At 38.6% G+C, this 20,209-nt stretch overlaps 1 protein-coding gene across 2 annotated transcripts in view; it reads right to left on the minus strand.

Moving 5' to 3' along the window:
• Positions 1–1,505: 1,505 nt before the first annotated feature.
• LOC131249182 (disease resistance protein SUMM2-like) overlaps positions 1,506–20,209 on the minus strand; it is a 169,531-nt gene continuing 150,827 nt past the window's right edge. For both annotated transcript variants that reach the window (XM_058249800.1, XM_058249799.1), the window contains exons 3-4: positions 6,565–6,694; positions 1,506–4,186 (exon numbers count right to left, since the gene is read on the minus strand). In XM_058249800.1, coding sequence (XP_058105783.1) covers positions 1,554–4,178 — 2,625 coding nt within the window. In that variant the 5' untranslated portion in view covers positions 4,179–4,186; positions 6,565–6,694 and the 3' untranslated portion in view covers positions 1,506–1,553. The remainder of the gene's footprint in view (positions 4,187–6,564; positions 6,695–20,209) is intronic.

A 20,209-nucleotide genomic window follows, 5' to 3' on the forward strand; every position in this document is an offset into this window, starting at 1 on the left:
TTCTATGGTAGGGTCCACTTGAGCTTTAGATCTACCTGACTTTTTGGCCCATGCTCTAAAATGATCTCAAAAAATGGGTGGATGGTGTGGATATAGCCCACACATCATGGTGGGACCTACACAACTTGGGAACATTAAATGGAATTGGCATGGAACCCAATGCAATTCCATCTAATCTAATTCCAAGCTTTTCCATTCTTCCCAAACATCGAGTGGAATTGGCACGGGACCAAATGCAATTCCATCCCACCTATCTAATACCATGCACCAAACGCCCCCTAAGTTCATTTTACACTCAAAACTGCTCAGTTTAGCATTATTAATACTCGGCCTATTTCATAAAGCATTTGACAGGTTTACCAACAGATGCCCAACATTTAGGATGAAAAAGTTCAAGCGGACCAAATAATAGGAAATGGTGGAGATAATGATGCCAACAGTCAATCCTTAGCCATGCCTCACTAGTACAGACTTGCAATAGTCTGGGCACCAGGTCATGGGTTTGAGTACCAATTGTGGAATAAAAAAGTCATCCTAGTGTGAATGGGTGGGTGTGTAAGGAGTATGAGTAACTGTGTAATAAAATAAATAAATAAATAAAAATAATGCCCACCATTAAAACTTTTCTTGGGTCTGCGATGTTTATTTGCCATTAATTTATTCATAAGGTTGAGAGACCTAAAACTTTTTGGGAGCCTTTTGTGGCCCACAAGAAGTTTTTAACAATAGGCATTCAATCTCTTTTATTTCACTTCGTGTGGTTCGCTTGAGTTTTGGGCTCAAGCGGGGGAATGAGATAGCAAAATGGATGGACGGCGTGGATAAAACACCCATCAAAATGGAGCATGTGAGTTAGCCATGCAACCTGGAATTGAGGCCTTTCGGTGATAACCTTTCTCTCAGTGCATACAAAAAGATCAAAACAATAACCTATTGATTGGCGCTGATTTTTGGTCCATGGCCTAACATTAGAAAGTGCAACTGATGGATGGATGGAGTGGATTTTACATGTGCAGCATGGTGGGTCCAATCCAGCTTGGTTGTTCCAGGTGGACACGGACTTTGTATTGAGTGGACGCCATTATCCCCAATGTTTCCTGTAGTGTGGTCCACTTGAGCTTTGGATATATTTCAATTTTGGACTCTAAGCACTAACATGATTTGGAAAAACGGATGGACGGTGTGGATAAGACATACAAGTTACGTGTTGGCCCCACAGCTTACTCAATACGCAATCCGTAATCACCCTCTCTATAAAACAGGTGTTATAGAAGATCCGTGTGTTAGACTTCCATTAACGTGTGCTACATTGGCACGTTTGCTGTGAGTATCCCTTAGCAAGGCTTGTGTGGTAAAGCTCCGCTGTCATAATTTAGAGAGAGAGAGAGAGAGAGAGAGAGAGAGAGAAGACATTCTCAGTAACATTACATTTGAATGAAAAAAGAAGAAATTGATAACTAAATATAAAAGTAACATTACATTTGAAAAAAAACAAAATAAAATAGATAACTAAATAAAAAAGCATAGAAAGCCAAACTGGATTATTGGTGCTGTCACGTCGATGCAATCTCTTCTACTTGTTCTGATTTTCTTTTCATTCCACGTCCTTCTACTTCACTTGTTTGTTCGTGAAAAAGAGGTAGGAGGAGTGTTTTGGTGTTGGGATCATCCCACTCCAATGCATCCCACCACTCTTTGCTTCCTTCAATGCCTCCGTCTACAGCAGTTGTTGAGTTGCAAAAGGAAAGAGGGATCTTCTTCAGCCAAGGACAAACTGTTATACGAATCACAATCAGGGAAGGGCAAATGATTGTCCTCTTACAAATGCTTTTCAATTTCCCTAAATTTCTCAAAGTGAAAAACTTCAAGTTAGGGAGTAGGATGATGGTATTGTTATTGTTGTTGTTATCACCTTCTTCTCCTCCTTTTACCACTTCCTCCATCTCACTGCATTCTATAATACGGATGGATTCGAGGCATTGGAGGTGCTGAAACAATTCAATTGACATAACATTCTCCAATACTTGACATCCCCAGACAATCAGGTTTCTCAGGCATGTAAATGAGCCGGGCATCAAGACTCCCTCACACAGACCCCTAAAATTCGGAAGATCCATTAGATTCAGATACTGTATACTGGGTAAAGACGGAATTATGGTGCTGTTGTCTCCTATCGGCAACAACCACTTCATGCTACACGTCCAGATGTAACATATCTGTAAGTGTTGCATGCGAGATAGGCAGTGTAAGCTTGACAGCTCGCATCTCCCCATATTCAGCTTGATAATACTATCAGGAAGCATTAAGGAATTGCAACCACCAGCATCTATCATATTTGTCGCTTCAACAGATGAAACATAAAGCTCTTTGAGGTCAACCAAACATTCCATCCCATCTGGCACTTCTTTGATGCCCGTCCCCAAGAGGTTCAAAAACCTTAGACGCTTCAGCTTTGCTAAAGACGGCACCTCCCTTAACCTCTTACAGCTACCTAATAAGAGCATACACAGGTTCTCCAAGTTGGAAACTGATTCTGGCAGATACTCAATACCAGTCATAGAGAGGTCGAGAACTCTGAGGCTGTTCATGCAATTGAAGAACTCATGAGAAATGTTGCCTGAGAGAGGATTATCTTGCAACAACAATGTGGAGAGTTTTGAGCAGTTGGGTTCACCTGAAAGCATTTCAATTTGATTTCTCATTAATGAGATCTTTTCTACCTCTTCAGTAAATTCTTCTACACCAATTATCCCCTTTCCAATTTTGACCACAAACAGAGGCCTCTTCCTTGTAATTCCGATTGCCAAATCTCTTATCAAATCATGCATTACCACACGACGTTCAGACCTCCTTACCAACATACATACATCTATCAGTCCATTCAATACTGTGTGGCCTTTGTCTTGCGTCTTATCCCAGTCTCCCATATCATCTATCAATCCTTCTGCTATCCAATACTTTACTAGATATTCATCATCGAATTCATAGTCCTCTGGATACAAAGCACAATACAAGAAACAAGATTGAATCCTCTTAGATTTTAGTCGATCGTAACTAAATTTCAAAATTGGAAAAACCTGATCATCCATGCCTTCAATCTCCATCGTCGAGCATTTTAACTCCTCTAATGCATTTCTCCATTCTCTAACGTCATCCTTTTCTCTCATTGCACTTGCTACTGTGATGATTCCAAGTGGCAAACCACCACATTCTTCAGTCACAAGCTTCGCAATTTGTTCTACTTCCGAAGAAAGCACAACATCAGCCCCAAGCCTTTCCTTGAACAATTCCCACGCTTCTTCCCGCGAAAGAACCTCCACTTCAAACTTTTTTTGGCACTTCATGCCTCGACACACATTTTTTGATCGAGTAGTCAACACTATCTTGTATGCATTGCCCTCAGGAATCCCTACCTTCTCCAATGGAAATGATTTCCACATATCATCTAAGATGATAACAAACTTCTCCCTACGCTTCAAAGCCTCAAACAATTTCATTTTCCTTCTCATTTCATCCTCTTCATCAGAAAGCTCCAATTCTATTACCCGTGCAATACCATTTTGCAGTCTTTCAATGCTAGAATCATTAGATACTGTCACCCAAATGGCAGTGCCCAATATTCCAGAGCTCTGTATTTTATTATAGATGTGGGTCATGATGGTCGTTTTGCCCACTCCCCCCATGCCATACACACCTATAGTTCTGACCTTCTGATCCATCAACGACTCCCAAATCTGTTTCAAATTTCTTTCCGCCGTCGTTCTACCCACTAGTTTCGTTGTAGGCATACTCCCACTTTCAGGTAATAGATTAGCAAGTATCCCTTCTGAAAATCGACCTTTCTCCTTAAGCTTCACCACCTCTTCAATGTTCTTTATGACACGCTTTCCCAATGCAACACGTGGGAGTGAGAAATCTCTCTCTACTTCTCCATAAACCGCTTCTATCTTAGTCACTGCACTTGTAACCTTTTCCACATTTTCCAGCCATAAACTCACTTCTGCCTTTGGCTTCTTTCCATGCATTACCTTCGCTGTGTTCAATTCGTTCTTTACATCGGCCTCCCGACTGCTCAACTCTTGTATTTCAGTTTTCAGAACATCAAGACTCTCTTCAAGCCTTCTAGAGTAGTCGTATTGAACCCATGCATTCCTGGCAAAATCCTGGAGGAATTCCATAGCAGCTCCTGCAATAGCAACTTAGAAATGTTAAATTAAAGATTATTGAACTAAAAATATAAATAAGTTAAGGCGTGTTTGGTTACACTATAATATTTCATGAAAATTTGTACTGATAATAGTCTAAAAATACAAAAACTTGACTAGACTTGATATTAATTTGGGCGGGTCAACTTGGTGAGTCGACCTAACTCGATTGAGAATTTAATAATTATAATTATATATATATATATATATATATATATATATATATATATATATATATATATATATATATATATATATATTTATAATTATAAAGAATATTTAAAATGGTTAAATCTATATCCATACTTATTCCTTGGATCCAATTGTTTCTCTATTTTTCCCACTATATTTAGAATTAGGGAATTTCTTTTTCTTTTTCATCTACAGATAGAAGAAATACACTTACTTAAGGGTAGTTAGGTAATATCCTCTTTACCGTACATGCTGCAAGGAGAACTACTGTTTACAGGAAGTGGATTGCCTGTGACTCGGATATGGTGTGGGGTTCGTAGAGATGTCCATGACAAATCCACTCCATTTATCTGTTTTGAAATACCAAAATAGAATAGGATTCTAAAACTCAGGTAGTTAAAAACTCAGGTGAGCTACACAAAATGAAATAGTGGGAGTGAAATCATCCACTATTGAAACCTTTCCGGAGCTGACCATGATTTTATATGCCATTCAAACTGTTCATAGGGTTATAATTATCACTCAGATAAATTGTAGGTGCAAATATCATCCGAATACAAAACTCCTGTCACCCTCGCCCATTCAATCCCCACTGTTTCTATGGTATGGCTTATATGAATTTTTGATATGCCTCATTATCACTTATGATTCTTTAAAATCATATCAAATAGATGGATCTGATTATTGGTTAGACCTACTTTTATATAAATTGATGTAGAGCGAGTTGCGGACACTTTCATGGCCAAGATGAACCAAAGAAGGCCCGATCGGAGGTGGAGGTGATCAGGACCATCAAAACCTTAAAACAGTCATATCTCGTAAACCAGAATGAGGTTGTCGACATATCATATATAATTTTGGGGTAGGAGAAGCTACTTTAGCCAACCTATCCCATGCCAGATTTGCGAGATTCCATCATATCCATGGTTGAAAGTCCATTTTATTTCTATTTTTACTATAAATACTAAGTTTTAATTTGATCATAACTTTTGATCCTTTGAGTTTTAGGAGTCGTGCCCAACATGAAAAAGGCTTAGAAAAATTAGGAGAATACTGTAGTTCAACCAAATTGACCACTTAATATTTTTGGCCAAAAACGATGAAGTCGAGTAGGAATCATGGCCGTTTATAAATAGTAAGTTTACTATTTATATTAAGTCACGTTTTTAGGGAGTTTGAGTATGAAACTCCATCCTACATTTAGTTCACTATTTAAAGTATTGTAATTTCATTTTTTTTAAAATCATTAATCAATTTATTTTCAAATTATTAGAAATTATTTCTATTTTCATCCATCATGGATTCGAGGAATCTTTATGAGTAGTCTAGAGAAGATCCATAGATTCAGAGTAGTTATCCTTAAGAAAGATGGTGATCGACCTCATCACATCCTTCCTTGCGTCACAAATGATCTTGGCTGCCCAAATTAGAGGCCACCAATTAGATGGTTATGATCATTGAATTGGTCTGGCTCATAAATTTCACACCAATGAAAATACTGATAAATTTTGAAGCCATATGATGATATTAAACAATACAATGAATAGATAGCATAAAAGCGATATAATTATTTTCATATTAGTGTAGTTAAGGCTTCAATGATAGCATCTTTATGGGGCATTTGTAGAAGAGACATACTAGATTTTTTGATGTGTTGGATTTTGGAATCAAACATCTTGCTTGATTATATATGCAATTTATTTACTTCACATGATTATCTAAGTTGTAATCCATGATGTACCTTATTCATAACTTAGCATTCATGACAACTAGCCAAGATCTAATAAGTACAATTACAAACTACTCTAATCAAACAGCAATAAAGAATAACAAAATTTACTAAAAAAAATATTCACATCAAAATTCAAACAAGAGAGTAATAAACAAAGTAGAGTAAAGAAGAAAATGATGAGAAAAGTTAAGAAGCAGCACTTTATCTTATTTGTTTAATTAAACAAAAAAAAAAAAGAGGATGAGACTCCTTTATATAGAAAAAGGCAACACATTTGCATTGAATTAAATCATGACCTAAATTAAAAAAAAAAAATCCAACAATTTTAGACGGAATGCATATAAAACCAAAATTAATCTCAACCAGAAAATGAATAAAAATATGAAATCACAAGATCAAGTGCTGAAAAATTTACAAAATTACCACTAAACTCACCTTTTTCTTCTTTCTTGATGGATTATGATTGAGCCCTCTACGTTTCTTCTCTGAGAAGGGATGATAGAACTAAAGATTTCCAGCAAAATCTTGCTGTGCCTCTTCTTTAATGAGATCGAATTCGAGATTCCTACAATCAAAATCAAAACACTAATCCTTATCTTGATTTAAAATTTTTAAGAGGCCATTTCGTTGCGAGTAAAAATCCTTGAGTTGTAATGAGACTATAAGTAATCTAATTGCATGGCCTATTTGGTTATCTACATTTGCATATAAAGGTTTTACAGGCTGTAAACACATTATTCCTTTCGGCTATAATTTGAAAATTGGCAAAAAGTCTAATTTCAGATTACATGTAAAGTCTTTATAGTTAAAAAGACATTATATATAACAGAATGCCATGTTGATACACAATCATGATGTGTGGAGCCCACCATGATGTGTATTACATTTACCACTTAAAAGCCAAATACATAATTAGTTTTAATATACACAAATTACTACTTAATAACTAAACAAAACAGCATGTAAACAATTAACACCTTAAACTCCTTTTACGTGTAAAGTGTTTACTACTTTAAACTTTATAGGCATCCAAACAACTATTGAAGGAAAATGGCATAAATGGATGAAACGGCAAAGACAAATGAAATGAATTTGCAAAAAAAAATAAAAAAAAATCCAAGCTGTAGCTCTACAATTAGACCTAGGGAGAAAACTCTAGAAGTTTAGAATATTGATAAAATTGCAACTAGGGAGCGAAAGGAAACCCTAAAAATCTAATACAAAACCAAGAGCAGCGATGATTTAAAAAAAAAAAAACCTAAAAAACCCTTGCTTCACACTATCTCCTTTCTCGGGAAGGGGGGAGAGAGAGAGAGAGAGAGAGAGAGAGAGAGAGAGAGAGAGAGAGAGAGAGAGAGAGAGAATTTGGGGCCAATTTTGGATTTTGGTTTGTGTGGTTCGGTTTCTACTCGACCCTAATGACAACTTTTACACATAATAATGCTTTCCTTTCTATCATTCTTGGGCCCATTTATAAATCATTAATTACTTTGCGACACATCATGTCACCAAGGATATCCTTGGGTAAGGTAGCATACGTCCTTTCAAGAGATGCGTATTATATGGTGACTTTGCCACCATAGACATTTGTGATGACCCGATGTGCCAGATTTGATTACGTCGTGTGTCACCTATTTGCTGTTGTTTTTTGTACTAGGTGTGCAGGCATGCTAGAATTGAAATTGCTGCTTCAATTCGAACCGAGCAACAATGACCCTAAGTGCCATGATAGGCAGACACGTAGTGTATGATCGAGATCTGAAGAGATTGATCTCCTATTCAGTCATTTGCTCAGTGTGTAAAATTGGATCAGGCGATATTCAAAGGGTGGGGTTAAGCCTATAATGATGGGTTACTCCTTTATCTTCCATACGAAAAGACTTTTCAATAAAGATCAGAATGGAACGGGAAAAAGATTCTTATAGTCGATCACGAAGAACAACTAAAGAACGCCTTTCTAACGAATGAACTGAGTTCAGCGTGCTAGCGTAGACTCAAATTACAACTAAAGATTAATATCGTGACCTAAAAAAATCCAACATTTTTAGACCAAATGCATATAAATTAAACCAAAATTAATCTCAACTAGAAAATGAATAAAAACATGAAAGCACTAGATCAAGTGCCGCAAAATTTATAAAATTAGCACCAAACTCACCTTTTTCTTCTTCCTTAATAAATTATAATTGAGCCCTTTGTGTTTCTTCTATGAGAAGGATAATAAAATTAAAGATTTCCAACAAAATCTAGTTGTGCCTCTTGTTTAATAAGATCAATTTTGAAATTCCTACAATTAAAATCAAAACACTAATCCTTATCTCCACTTGTAATTTTTAAGTGGTCGTTTCGTTGCTAGTAAAAATCCTTGAGTTGTAATGATATTATAGGGGTTGTTTGGATATCCGCATGTGCCTATAAAGGTTTTACAGACTGTGAACACATTATTCCTTTCAGTTGTAATTTGAAAATTGGCAAAAAACCATGTTTCAGATTACATGTAAAGTCTTTATAGTTAAAAAACATTATATATAATAGCTGAATGCATAATTAGTTTTCATGTACACAAATTACTACTTAAAAGCCAAACAAAATAGCATGTAAACAATTAACACTTTAAACTCCTTTTAGGTATAAATTTTTTACAACTTAAAACTTTACAGGCATCCAAATGACCCTTAAAGGAAATGGGCATAAATGGATGAAATGGCAAAGACAAATGAAAGGAAATTATATAAGAATCCTAATTGTAGCTCTAAAAAACCCATGCTTCACACTATCCCCTTTCTCCTGAGAGAGAGAAAGAGAGAGAGAGAGAGAGAGAGAGAGAGAGAGAGAGAGAGAGAGAGGAGGAGGAGGCCAATTTTAGATTTTGGCATGTGTGATTCAATTTTTACTCATCCAAATGGCAGCTTTTACACATAATAATGCTTCCTTTCTATCATTCTGGAGCCCATTTATAAATCACTAATCACTTTGTGACATGTCATGTCGCGAGGGATATCCATGGGTAAGGCAACCTAAGTACTTTCAAGAGACGTGGATTACATGGTGACTTTGCCACCACAGATATTTGTGATGACCTGATGTGCCAGATTTGATTGGGTCATGTGCCACCATAAAAGGATGGAACTCACGTAAAGCATGTTTGAAAGTCATTAGGTTAAGTACTGGGCTCCATTACTGAAAGTGGCACATGCATGTCTAATCAAAACCCACCACATCGAATCCTCACAAATATGTGTGCTACTAGGCTCACTACACAATCTGCATGCCCTTTCAAGGCAAGGCTCACACAGTACCATGGTGGCACCCTGCAACTGCGGCACCAACAACGCATGCCCATCCAAAATGTGATCCCTGCACACACACAGACACACAGCCGAATGCTTAGCCGTGCACCAGTTCACATGGAACTCGTGCAAACTTTTTGAGAACTCATCATACGTGATATGATTTGCATAATCTGAACGGTCCACGTGATGCGGAACCTCATGAAATCCCTAGGGCCCAACTTTTACTTTGATCCAAAACTTTAGTGGGCCATAGAAAAAGAAAACAGTTTTCTCCCTTAATTTGCATCTCTCTTTGTTATGGGCCACCAGAGTTTTAAATCAGGGTGAAAATTGGTACCTTGGGGTTTCATGGGATGTCGTATCACATGGACCATTCAAATTAGATGCCATGACATGTGTTGAAAGGTGCGCATGTGCTCATGTGTATAGGTGAGCATGCCTATATATATATATATATATATATATATATATATATATATATATATATATATATATATATATATATATATATATGGGAAATGGTACTATGCGGTCGACCTCATGGGAACTTCCCATAAGGTTGATCTGTGTGGGCCCCACCGTAATGTGTGTCAACCATCAACATCGTGCATTTGATGGGTGCCCTTTAGATTATGGGATATCCCAAAAATCAGCGTATAAGGAACCCAGGTGGGCCATACCATCTAAAATCATGTGAAGACATACCTAAAATATATAAAAGCACTTGGTGGGGACCACTTGAGTTTTGGATGCGACTAAAACTTGGTCAGACCCCTCATCTAAGTGGGACACAAACAATGGATGGGTTGGATTTGTGAACCACATCTCAATGAGCCTAACATATTATTATGAATGTTTTAATGGGAGGGTAACCCCTCTCAACTGTTGAATGTGGGGTGGCCCACCCAAGTCATGTATTGACTTGATTTTTAAGGCCGTGGTCCACCATGGAATGGTGCATCTGACCGATAGGGTAGATGTTCGACACACATCACGGTGGGGCCCATGCAACTCGACCTCATGGGAAGCTCCCATGAGGTCGACCTCATAGTACCATTATATATATATATATATATATAGGAATGCTCACATGCGCACCGTCTTACGTGCGCACCCATGCACACCTTTGCACACATGCCATGGTCCCAGAATCTGAATGGTCCACATGATGTGGCACCCCTTGAAACCTCTCTATCCCAAATTTTAACCTGATACAAAACTCTGGTGGGCCATGGAAAAAGGAAACGGTTTCATCCCTTGATTTACATCTCTTTGCTATGTCCCACTAGAGTTTTGGATCAGGCTGGAAATTGGGCCAATAGAGTTTCAAGGGGTGCCACATCATGTGGACCGTTCGGATTCTAAGACCATGACATGTGTGCAAAGGTGTGCATGGGTGCGCAAGTAAGAAGGTGCGTAGGTGAGCATTCCCCCCTCCCCCATATATATAATCATTAGGTGGGCCTTACCAAAGGGATCTTGTGCAATCATATATAAAAAATAAAAAATAAATAAAAAAGACCCCCAAGATCCAGTAGTTGGGTCCACATGATATCTATTCGGCATCCAACCCATCTAAAACTTGTGCCCACCGTGACGATGGGACACTAAAAATCATGTCAAAGCAAGCATTAGGTGGGGTGCAACCACTTAGGATTTGGATGATGATTTTTCATTGTTCTCAATGGTATGGCCACCTGATGGTTGGATCTATCTTTTAGGTGATGTAGAGTAGGTCGTGGACACTTTCATGCCCAAGATGGACCAGAGAAGGCCCGATAGGAGGCAGAAGTGATCCGGACCATTAGAACCTTAAAATAGGCGTATCTCACAAACCTGAGTTATTTAATGTACCATATATGATTTTGGGGTAAGAGAAGCTACTTTAGCCACCCAACCTCGCTATGCTTGTTTCCCATGCCGAATTTGTGAGATTCCATCAGATCGATGGTCGAAAATCCATTTTATTTTCATTTTTACTATTTATATTAAGTTTTGGTTTGATTATAACTCTTCATCCTTTTAGCTTTAAGAGTTGTGTCCAACATGAAATGTGCTTAGAAAAATTAAGTGAATAACATGGTTAAGTCAAATAGGATGCTTATTATTTTTGGCCAAAAACCATGAAGTCTAGTAAGAATCATGACTGTCTATAAATAGTAAGTTTACTATTTATATATAGTAAGCCATGAATTTTAGAGATTTTGAGTTCGAGTTTGATTTTGAAACTTCTTCCAATGTTTGGTATCACTATTTAAAGGGTTGTATATTCATTTCTATCATCTATCAATCAAATTTTGAATTTCTAGAATTTATTTCTATTTTTCTTCATGGATTCGAGGTATCTCTATGAGGAGTCCAAAGAAACTTTGTGGATTTGGAGTAGTTATCCCCTTGAGGAAGACGGTGATCGACCTTATCACACCCATCCCTTTGTTGATTGGTATCAGAGTGAGGACTCCCCTCGGACTAATGGCAAATAACGAAGGTATGGACCAAAATCCTGTGGATGGTGATCTGGGGATTCGTTATTTTTTGGAAAGAATGGAAGCATTCCACTGGGAGAGTCAGTTGACCATGCAAGGTTTATAGGCAACCCTTGACCGTCTTGCGGATATGCTAATTTTGCTCTGAGCCCAAGGCGATGCTCAACCGCCCGTGATTGTTGTACGTTACAACATCAATTTTCGTAGAGCACTACCAGTGGTAAATCATATGGCTACCCCAGATGATTTGAGATCTAGCGATGAGGACCTCGATGACAGCTTTGCTCGATGACCAATCTATAGAGTCGATCGTCTAGATTGTGCTGAAAGAGACTATCGAGGTAAGGTCAAGTTTCTTAGTTTTAATGGCTTATTACATATAGAAGATTTCCTCGACTGGCTAGCCGAAGTAGAATGATATTTTAATTACATGGACGTGCTAAAGGAAAAAATGGTGAAATTAGCAGCATTCAAATTAAAATTAAGTGCTTCGGCATGGTAGGAGCAATTACAACTTTCACGTGCTCGAGAGAACAAGGTGCTCATCCGATCCTGGGCACAGATGAGACGCCTTCTTCGATCACGATTCCTCCCTAGTGATTATGAGAAAGTATTGTTCCAACAATACTAAAATTGCCGACAGGGGAATCGAATTGTCACAAAATATACTAAAGAATTCTAGAGGTTGATAACGTGGAATGACCTGTCAAAAACCATATTGCAGAAGGTAGCACGATTCATAAGTAGATTACGATTGACGATTCAGGACCGAGTTCAAATGCACCCAGTCGAGACAATGGATGAAGTGGTTCAGTTGGCAGGGAGGGTAGAAATGCAGCTTACAAGAGTCCCTAATCAGCCTTACCCTTCAATTCGGCCCCTCATAACAAGTCTCACGTAGGATCCAATGTTGGCACGAGGAAAAGCACTAGTAGGAGGACGTTCTCAGCCTCCTGCAACCGTAAAATGTGATAGGTGAGTAGCCCATTTAGGCCTCAACATGTAGTACCCACAACAATGGGCCCGAGTAAGATTCCAAATCCTTATGGCCGGCGGTCCACCGGTTGTTACCGTTGTGGCCAACCGGGCTAATTATCAAACACATGCCCTCAAAATCTCACAGCCCCCTTGACCATTAACGAAGGGGGCACTGAAAGTGATGCAACAGAAGAAGACCCTGTCTTTGACGAAGATGAATAAGCCACTGAGGAAGGAGCTGGTGACGAAGAATAGACGGTCAAGGATCATGGTGAATCCTTGGTCATGAGGCAATTACTGTACACTCCACGAAAGGAGTTACATTCACAACGGCATAATATATTCCATACACGATGTACCGTCAACGGCAAAGTCTGTGATGTAATCATAAACATTGGTAGTAGCGAGAACATCGTCTCAAAAGTTATGGTAGATAAGTTGTAGTTACCTACGATAAAACATTATTTCCCTTACTCAATTGACTGGATAAAAAAGGTGAACGAGACTAAGGTAACCGAACAATGCATTGTTTCATTTTCAATTGGTAAAAATGATAAGGATCAAGTACGTTGTGATGTGGTCGACATGGAAGCATGTCATATATTACTTGGTCGACCATGATAGTTAAACCGTGATGCGACCCATTGAGATGGGACAATGTTTACATCTTCATCAAGGATGGTTAAAAGATAGTTCTTACCCCTATGACACCAAAGAACCATCCTGAAGCTTTTAAGTGGAGGGAAGTTTCCTCCTGACCATTCAGGATTTCATGGAGGAATCTAATGAAACCAGTGAGGTATACACTATAGTGGTAAAAGTGAGGAATCGGAGCCCTTAAACATTCCCCCAAGTTTAAGGCAATTACTGAACAAATTCAAGGAAAGCTGGCTTGAAGAGTTACCCAATGGATTGCCCCTCATGCGGGATATCCAATATCATATAAACCCTTGTCCCTGGGCTAGCCTGCCTAACTGCCCTCACTATCGGATGAGTCCGAAAGGGTGTGAGATACTTAACGGTCAAGTGAAGGAATTGATCCATAAGGGTCTTTTGAGAGAATGCATGAGCTCATGTGCCATGCCAGCATTGTTAACACCAAAAAAAGATATGAGCTGGCACTCGTGTGTCGACAGCCAGGCAATTAACAATATTACCATCAAATATCAGTTCCCAATACCGCGGTTAGACGACATGCTCGATATGCTAGAAGGTGCCAAGATGTTCTCTAAGCTAAATCTGAGGAGCGGGTACTATTAGATTCGTATCTGACCCGGTGATGAGTGGAAAACGACATTCAAGACCAAGGGTTGTATGAGTGGCTGGTCATACCCTTCGGTCTATCAAACGCACCAAGCACTTTATATGTTTGATGAATCAAGCATTGAAACCGTTCATTAGCCGATTTTTTGTAGTATATTTTGATGACATCCTAATATATAGGCAGGATGAGACGGGGCACATGGAACATCTTAGGTAGGTGCTAAAGGTCCTACAAGTTAACAAGTTATACCTCAACTTGAAGAAGTGTAGGTTTTTAACGGATAGCCTGTTGTTCCTAGGATTTATTGTAACGTTCACGGTCGTCCATGTGGACGATGAAAAGGTGCGAGCCATTCGGGAATGGCTGATCTTGACGAACATTTGTGAAGTGATGAGTTTCCACAGGTTGGCGACCTTCTATCATCGATTTGTGCTGAATTTTAGCACGATAGTTGCACTTATTACAAATTGCATGAAAAAGGGGGCTATTTTAGTGGACCGATGATGCTGAGAAGAGCTTTGCTAAAATCAAACACCGATTGCCCAAAACACCAGTCTTGGTTCTTCCCAGTTTTGATAAACTGTTTGAGGTTGAGTGTGATGCCTCATACATCAGAATTAGAGGAGTTTTATCACAGGAACGTAGGCCGTTAGCATTCTACAATGAGAAACTTAGTGAAGCCCGAAAGAAGTGGTCGACCTATGAGCTTGAGATATAAGAAGTTGTTCAAGTACTACGATATTAACGACATTATCTGATCCGAAGAGAGTTTGTTCTCTATACTGACCATCAAGCCTTAAAGTTTGTTAATGATGAGGCTAACATGAATCGTGTGCATGCTAGATGGGTTGCGTTTTTGCAGGAATTCACGTTCGTTCTGAAGCACAAGTCAGGGCAGCAGAACAAGGTGGCTGATGCACTTAGCCATCGTGCATCACTACTTGTTACAATAAGCAATGAGGTAATCAGCTTTGACTATCTCAAGGAGCTGTATGCTAAGGACGAAGACTTCAAGGATGCATGGATGATATGCTAAGAATGTCATCCCAGTGACCTACATATGCAAGACAATTTCCTATTCAAAGAAAATCAATTGTGCATCCCCCAAAGTTATCTAAGGGAGGAGATTATTCAAGAGCTACATGGAGGTGGCCTTGGTGGACACCTTAGGCGAGGCAAGACACGGGTTCTTATGGAGGAGTATTATTACTGGCTGCAATTTGTACATGATATGGAAAAAGCAGTGTAGCGTTGTCATGTTTGTCAGACCTCCAAGGGACAGTCTCAGAATACGGGCCTCTACACCCCGTTACCCGTGCATAATGGCCCTTAGGAGGATTTATTTATGAACTTCGTGCTTAGTCTCCTACGAACATAATATGACATGGATTCAGTGTTCGTGGTGGTAGATCATTTATAAAAAATGATGCACTTTATCCCATGTAAGAAGACCCTATATGCAACACATACGACGAATCTATTCTTTAAAGAGGTCGTGCGGCTACATGGGATTCCCAAGACCATTACTTCTGACCATGACATAAAGTTCATTAGCCACTTCTAACGGACTTTGTGGAATCGGTTTGGTGCATAACTTTAATTCAGTAGTGCCTACCACCTACAGACTGATGGGTAGACTGAAGTTGTGAATCGCACGTTGGTAACCTCCTTCATTGTATTTTAGGGAAAAAACTGAAGCAGTGGGATTTGACCTTGTCTCAAGTGGAGTTGCATTCAACAATATGGTAAACTACTCGACAGGGAAGTCTCCATTGGAGATTATTTATGGTCGAGTGCTTCACCACACACTTGACTTGGTCCCTTTACCCAAGCTTCCGCGCATGAGTATTGCAGCAGAAAACATGGCGGACCGAATGACATGAGGATCTTGCGTACTTTCAACATAACATACTTGACCGAGTATTATGAACTGAAGTGGGATGAGAACTCGCGAATGAGTTCTTTTGAAGTAGAGGGGACTGATGTAGAGTAGGTCATGGACACTTCCATGTCCAAAATGGACTGGAGAAGGCCCGATCAGAGGCAAAAGTGATCCGGACCGTCAGAACCTTAAAATAGGTGTATCTCGCAAACCAAAATGAGTTATTTGATGTACCATATATGATTTTGGGGTAGGAGAAGCTACTTTAACTACCCAACCCTGTTATGCCCAGTTTCCCATGCCAAATTTGCGAGATTCCACATTGACGGTCGAAAATCCAATTAATTTTTATTTTTACTATTTATTATAAGTTTTAGTTTGATTATAACTCTTCATCCTTTGAGCTATAGGAGTTGTGTCCAACACGAAAAGTGCTTAGAAAAATTAGGAGAATAACATGGTAAAGCCAAATAGGACACTTACTATTTTTGGCTGAAAACCATGAAGTCTAATAGGAATCATGACTGTTTATAAATAGCAAGTTTACTATTTATAGTAAGCCACAAATTTTAGGGAGTTTGATTCTAAAACTTCTCCCAAGGTTTGGTGTCATTATTTAAAGGGTTGTAAATTTATTTTTATCATCTATCAATTAATTTTCAAATTTTTAAAATTTATTTCTATTTTTTTTATTTTCTCCCTTGGATTCAAGGTATCTCTGTGAGGAGTCCAAAGAAACTCTGTGAATTCAAAGCAGTTATCCCCTTGAGGAAGATGGTGATCGACCTCATCACGCCCATCCCTGTGTCATTAGGCTACCTAACCATCTACACTTACTTATTCCCCATCACAACATCAGAAATGGCTTGGGAAGATTTGGCCACCATCTAATATCAAATCATAACTAGTTAAGAGAAAAAGATAAAGAGCAAAGAAGAAGAAGAAGAAGAAAGGAAGATGTACCCAGCTGAAGTCTCTCTTTAAAAGCTTAAGAAGCAATTTGGTTTCTGCAGAATAAAAATATATAATTCAAATACATAGTGTGCATTTGTTGCACCAAGTATCACGACATTTCTTGATTGTGCAAGATCTCATGAAATTTTACAATATTTGGTGCAACTAAACTGGCAGTAAAAAAGAAAAATAGCGTGAAAGAAAAAGAGAAGAAGAAGGGTTACATGAGTACAAAAATTAACTCTAGTGATGCAAACTAGCTGTAATTTATTGTGCTGATGCTGATTTTCATGTATGAAGCGATGGTGTGTGAAATTTCTTGTTGGGCTCAAAGGAAGTGAGACTTTGGTCTGTTTGTTGAAACTTATTTTCAGCACTTAATACTGAAATAGGCCTTTTTAAGTGAATTTTCCTAATTAAAATGGTTTGATAAATTTCAAAATTTAAGTGCTTAACTTGGATTTTCACTAACAAATGAATTAATTTTAAGCTTTTCTTCTTTGACTTAATACTTAACATGGGATGCAGGAAGTGATTTCAAGTTAAAATATTTTTCTAAATGGCAACTCAAACCTCTTAGTAATTCCCTGTTCAAGCTTTCTGTTTTAATGTGTAACTACTAAGTTGATGTAGCAAAGTTCTCTAGGGCGTCATGATGTATGTATCATATCTACTGCATCCATCCATTTTGCCACATTATTTTAGGGCATGAGCCAAAAAACAGGCAAACCCGAAGCTCAAATGGACCGCACCACAAAAAGTTGTGGGGACAATGATTCCCACCATTGAAACCTTCCTAAGACCACCATGATGTTTTTTAGCCGTCCAACCTGTTCATAAGGTCACAGAAATCAGGATGAAGGGAAAACACGAATATCAGCTTGATCCAAAACTTTGGTGGCCCCAAGAAGTTTTCAATTCTAGGTGTTCAATCCCCACTAGTTTCTGTGATGTTGTCCACTCAAACTTTGAGTCTGCAAATTTTTGGGCTCATGACCTAAATTAATATGAAAAATATATAAACAGTGTGGATCTAGCACATACAACATGGTGGGGCCCACAGAACTTTGTCACAGCAACAAGGTAACTGCGAGGTGCTGTGTTCTGTTAGGCAATCCTATTCCCGCTGAATGTCCGTTGCAAGTTATTGCGGAGAAAAGCTGAGTGGGGTCAACCAAGATCTTTGTGAGGAATCCACTCGGTCCATCCATTTTGCTAGATGATTTTAAGTCATGAGACAGAAAATGAGGCAAATCCAAAACTTAAGTGGGCCGAATGATAGGAAATAGTGGGTAGGAAAATGCCTACTACGTACTGAAACTTACCCATGTCCACCACAATTTTTATATGGCATCCATACTTTCATAAGGTGATTCTTACTGGGATGAACTGAAAACACAAAAATATTAGCTTAATTTAAAACTTCTCTAGCCCTACAAATGTTTCAACTGTGTACGGACAATCCTCATTGTTTCCTCTCATGCAGCTCACTTGAGTTTTTGATTGCACCATTTTTGGTGTCATGTCTTAAAATGATCCAGAAAAATGCATGTACAAGGTAAATTTATCACAAACATCACGGTAGGCGTCACCCAACTTCCCATCGCAGTAACTTCATGCAACAGGCTTTAATTCCCACGAAATTGGGTTCATAGCGGATTAGGTGTCACCCGGGTATCATGATAGTGGGTGTTGCTGTGACCATGATCTGTCTTGATAAATATATTTTATATCCATGCCATCCATCTATTTTTCTAAATTATTTTAGGGTGTGTGCCTAAAAATGAAACATATGCAAATCTCAAGTGAACCACACCACAGGAAACAATGATCATTGAACGCCCACCATCAAAAGCATCTTAGGACCCACCGCAATGTTTATTTGCCTTGCAACCTATTTTAAGGTCACGTGGACATGGATGAAGGGAATAATCAAATGTTAGCTTAATCCAAAACTTTTGTTGCCCCTGGAAAGTTTTTAACGGTGGGAATTCGATCCTTGGGGTGTGGTCTGCTTGAGATCAGGATTTTCTTCATTTTTATGACCATATCCTAAATGATCCAGAAAAATGAATGGACCGTGTGGAACACATATATCAAGGTGGCCCATGGTCTTATGTTTCTCCGGTGACAACTAATCCACTCCAGCTTTGGAATGACAAAAATTAGGTGGGGCCCATTGTAATGTTTGTGAGAAATCCACCCCATTCATTCATTTTTTTTAAATCATGTTAAGATATGGGCCCAAAAATAAGGTAGACCCAAAACTCAGGCAGGCCTCATGGTAGGAAAAGTGAGGATTGAACGTCCATTGTTGAAATATTCTTAGGACCACTGAAGTTTCAAATTTGGCTAATATTTTGGTGTTTTCAATTCCTACTAATAGGAATAACCTTGTGAACGGTACGGCTTGCATATAAACATCCGAGTGGACCTATAGTAGGTTTCAATAGTAGGCATTTTCCTTACCCACTTTTTATGTCATGCAGCCCACTTGAATTTTGGATCCGCCTCACTTTTAGGCTCATGTCCTAAAAAAAGTGGTAAAATGGATGGAGGAGGTGGATTTCTTGGTGGGTCAACTCCTCATCGCCGGAGGCTCCTGGGAAGGCTTTCATTGGCAATCAGCACTTTAAAAATGTGGTCCGGTGGAGGATTCAGATTGCATAGTACATAACATGCGACCACCGAGTGGGTAGTATGGTGATGTAGCAAAGTTGTGTTAGCCCACACAGCTTTCATCTTACACTACATGGACGATATAAATTGAGATAATAGGAGAAAATATGACAAATTTTTAATTTTAACTTTTCAGACATTTTTTGTCCATTCATTAAACAAAGTTAAACGAAAAAATGCTTATTTTCAAATATCAGTATTTTTTTTCAAATAAACCATCAAGTAGATTTTTCAGTACTTATACATAAAAAATTCAGCACTTTAAGTTTTCATGTCTTAAATTAATTTTCAGATTTATCTTTCAATTTAGAAAGGGCACTTCATTGTATTCTCGAGGTAGGGGTGTACACGAACTGAGCTAGCTCGGTTAGCTCGCTCGACTCAACTCGAAAAAGCTTGATTTGACTCAGTTCAAAGCTGAGTTCGAGCCGAGTCGAGCTGATTTTTTAAGGGCGAAAATGAGTTCGAGCCGAGTTCGAGCAGGCCCCAACTCAACTCGACTCGGATCAAACTAGTTTGGTGACTCGGTTACTTTTCCATTGAT

Source organism: Magnolia sinica, chromosome 6, assembly GCF_029962835.1.
Source record: "Magnolia sinica isolate HGM2019 chromosome 6, MsV1, whole genome shotgun sequence".
NCBI lineage: Eukaryota > Viridiplantae > Streptophyta > Magnoliopsida > Magnoliales > Magnoliaceae > Magnolia > Magnolia sinica.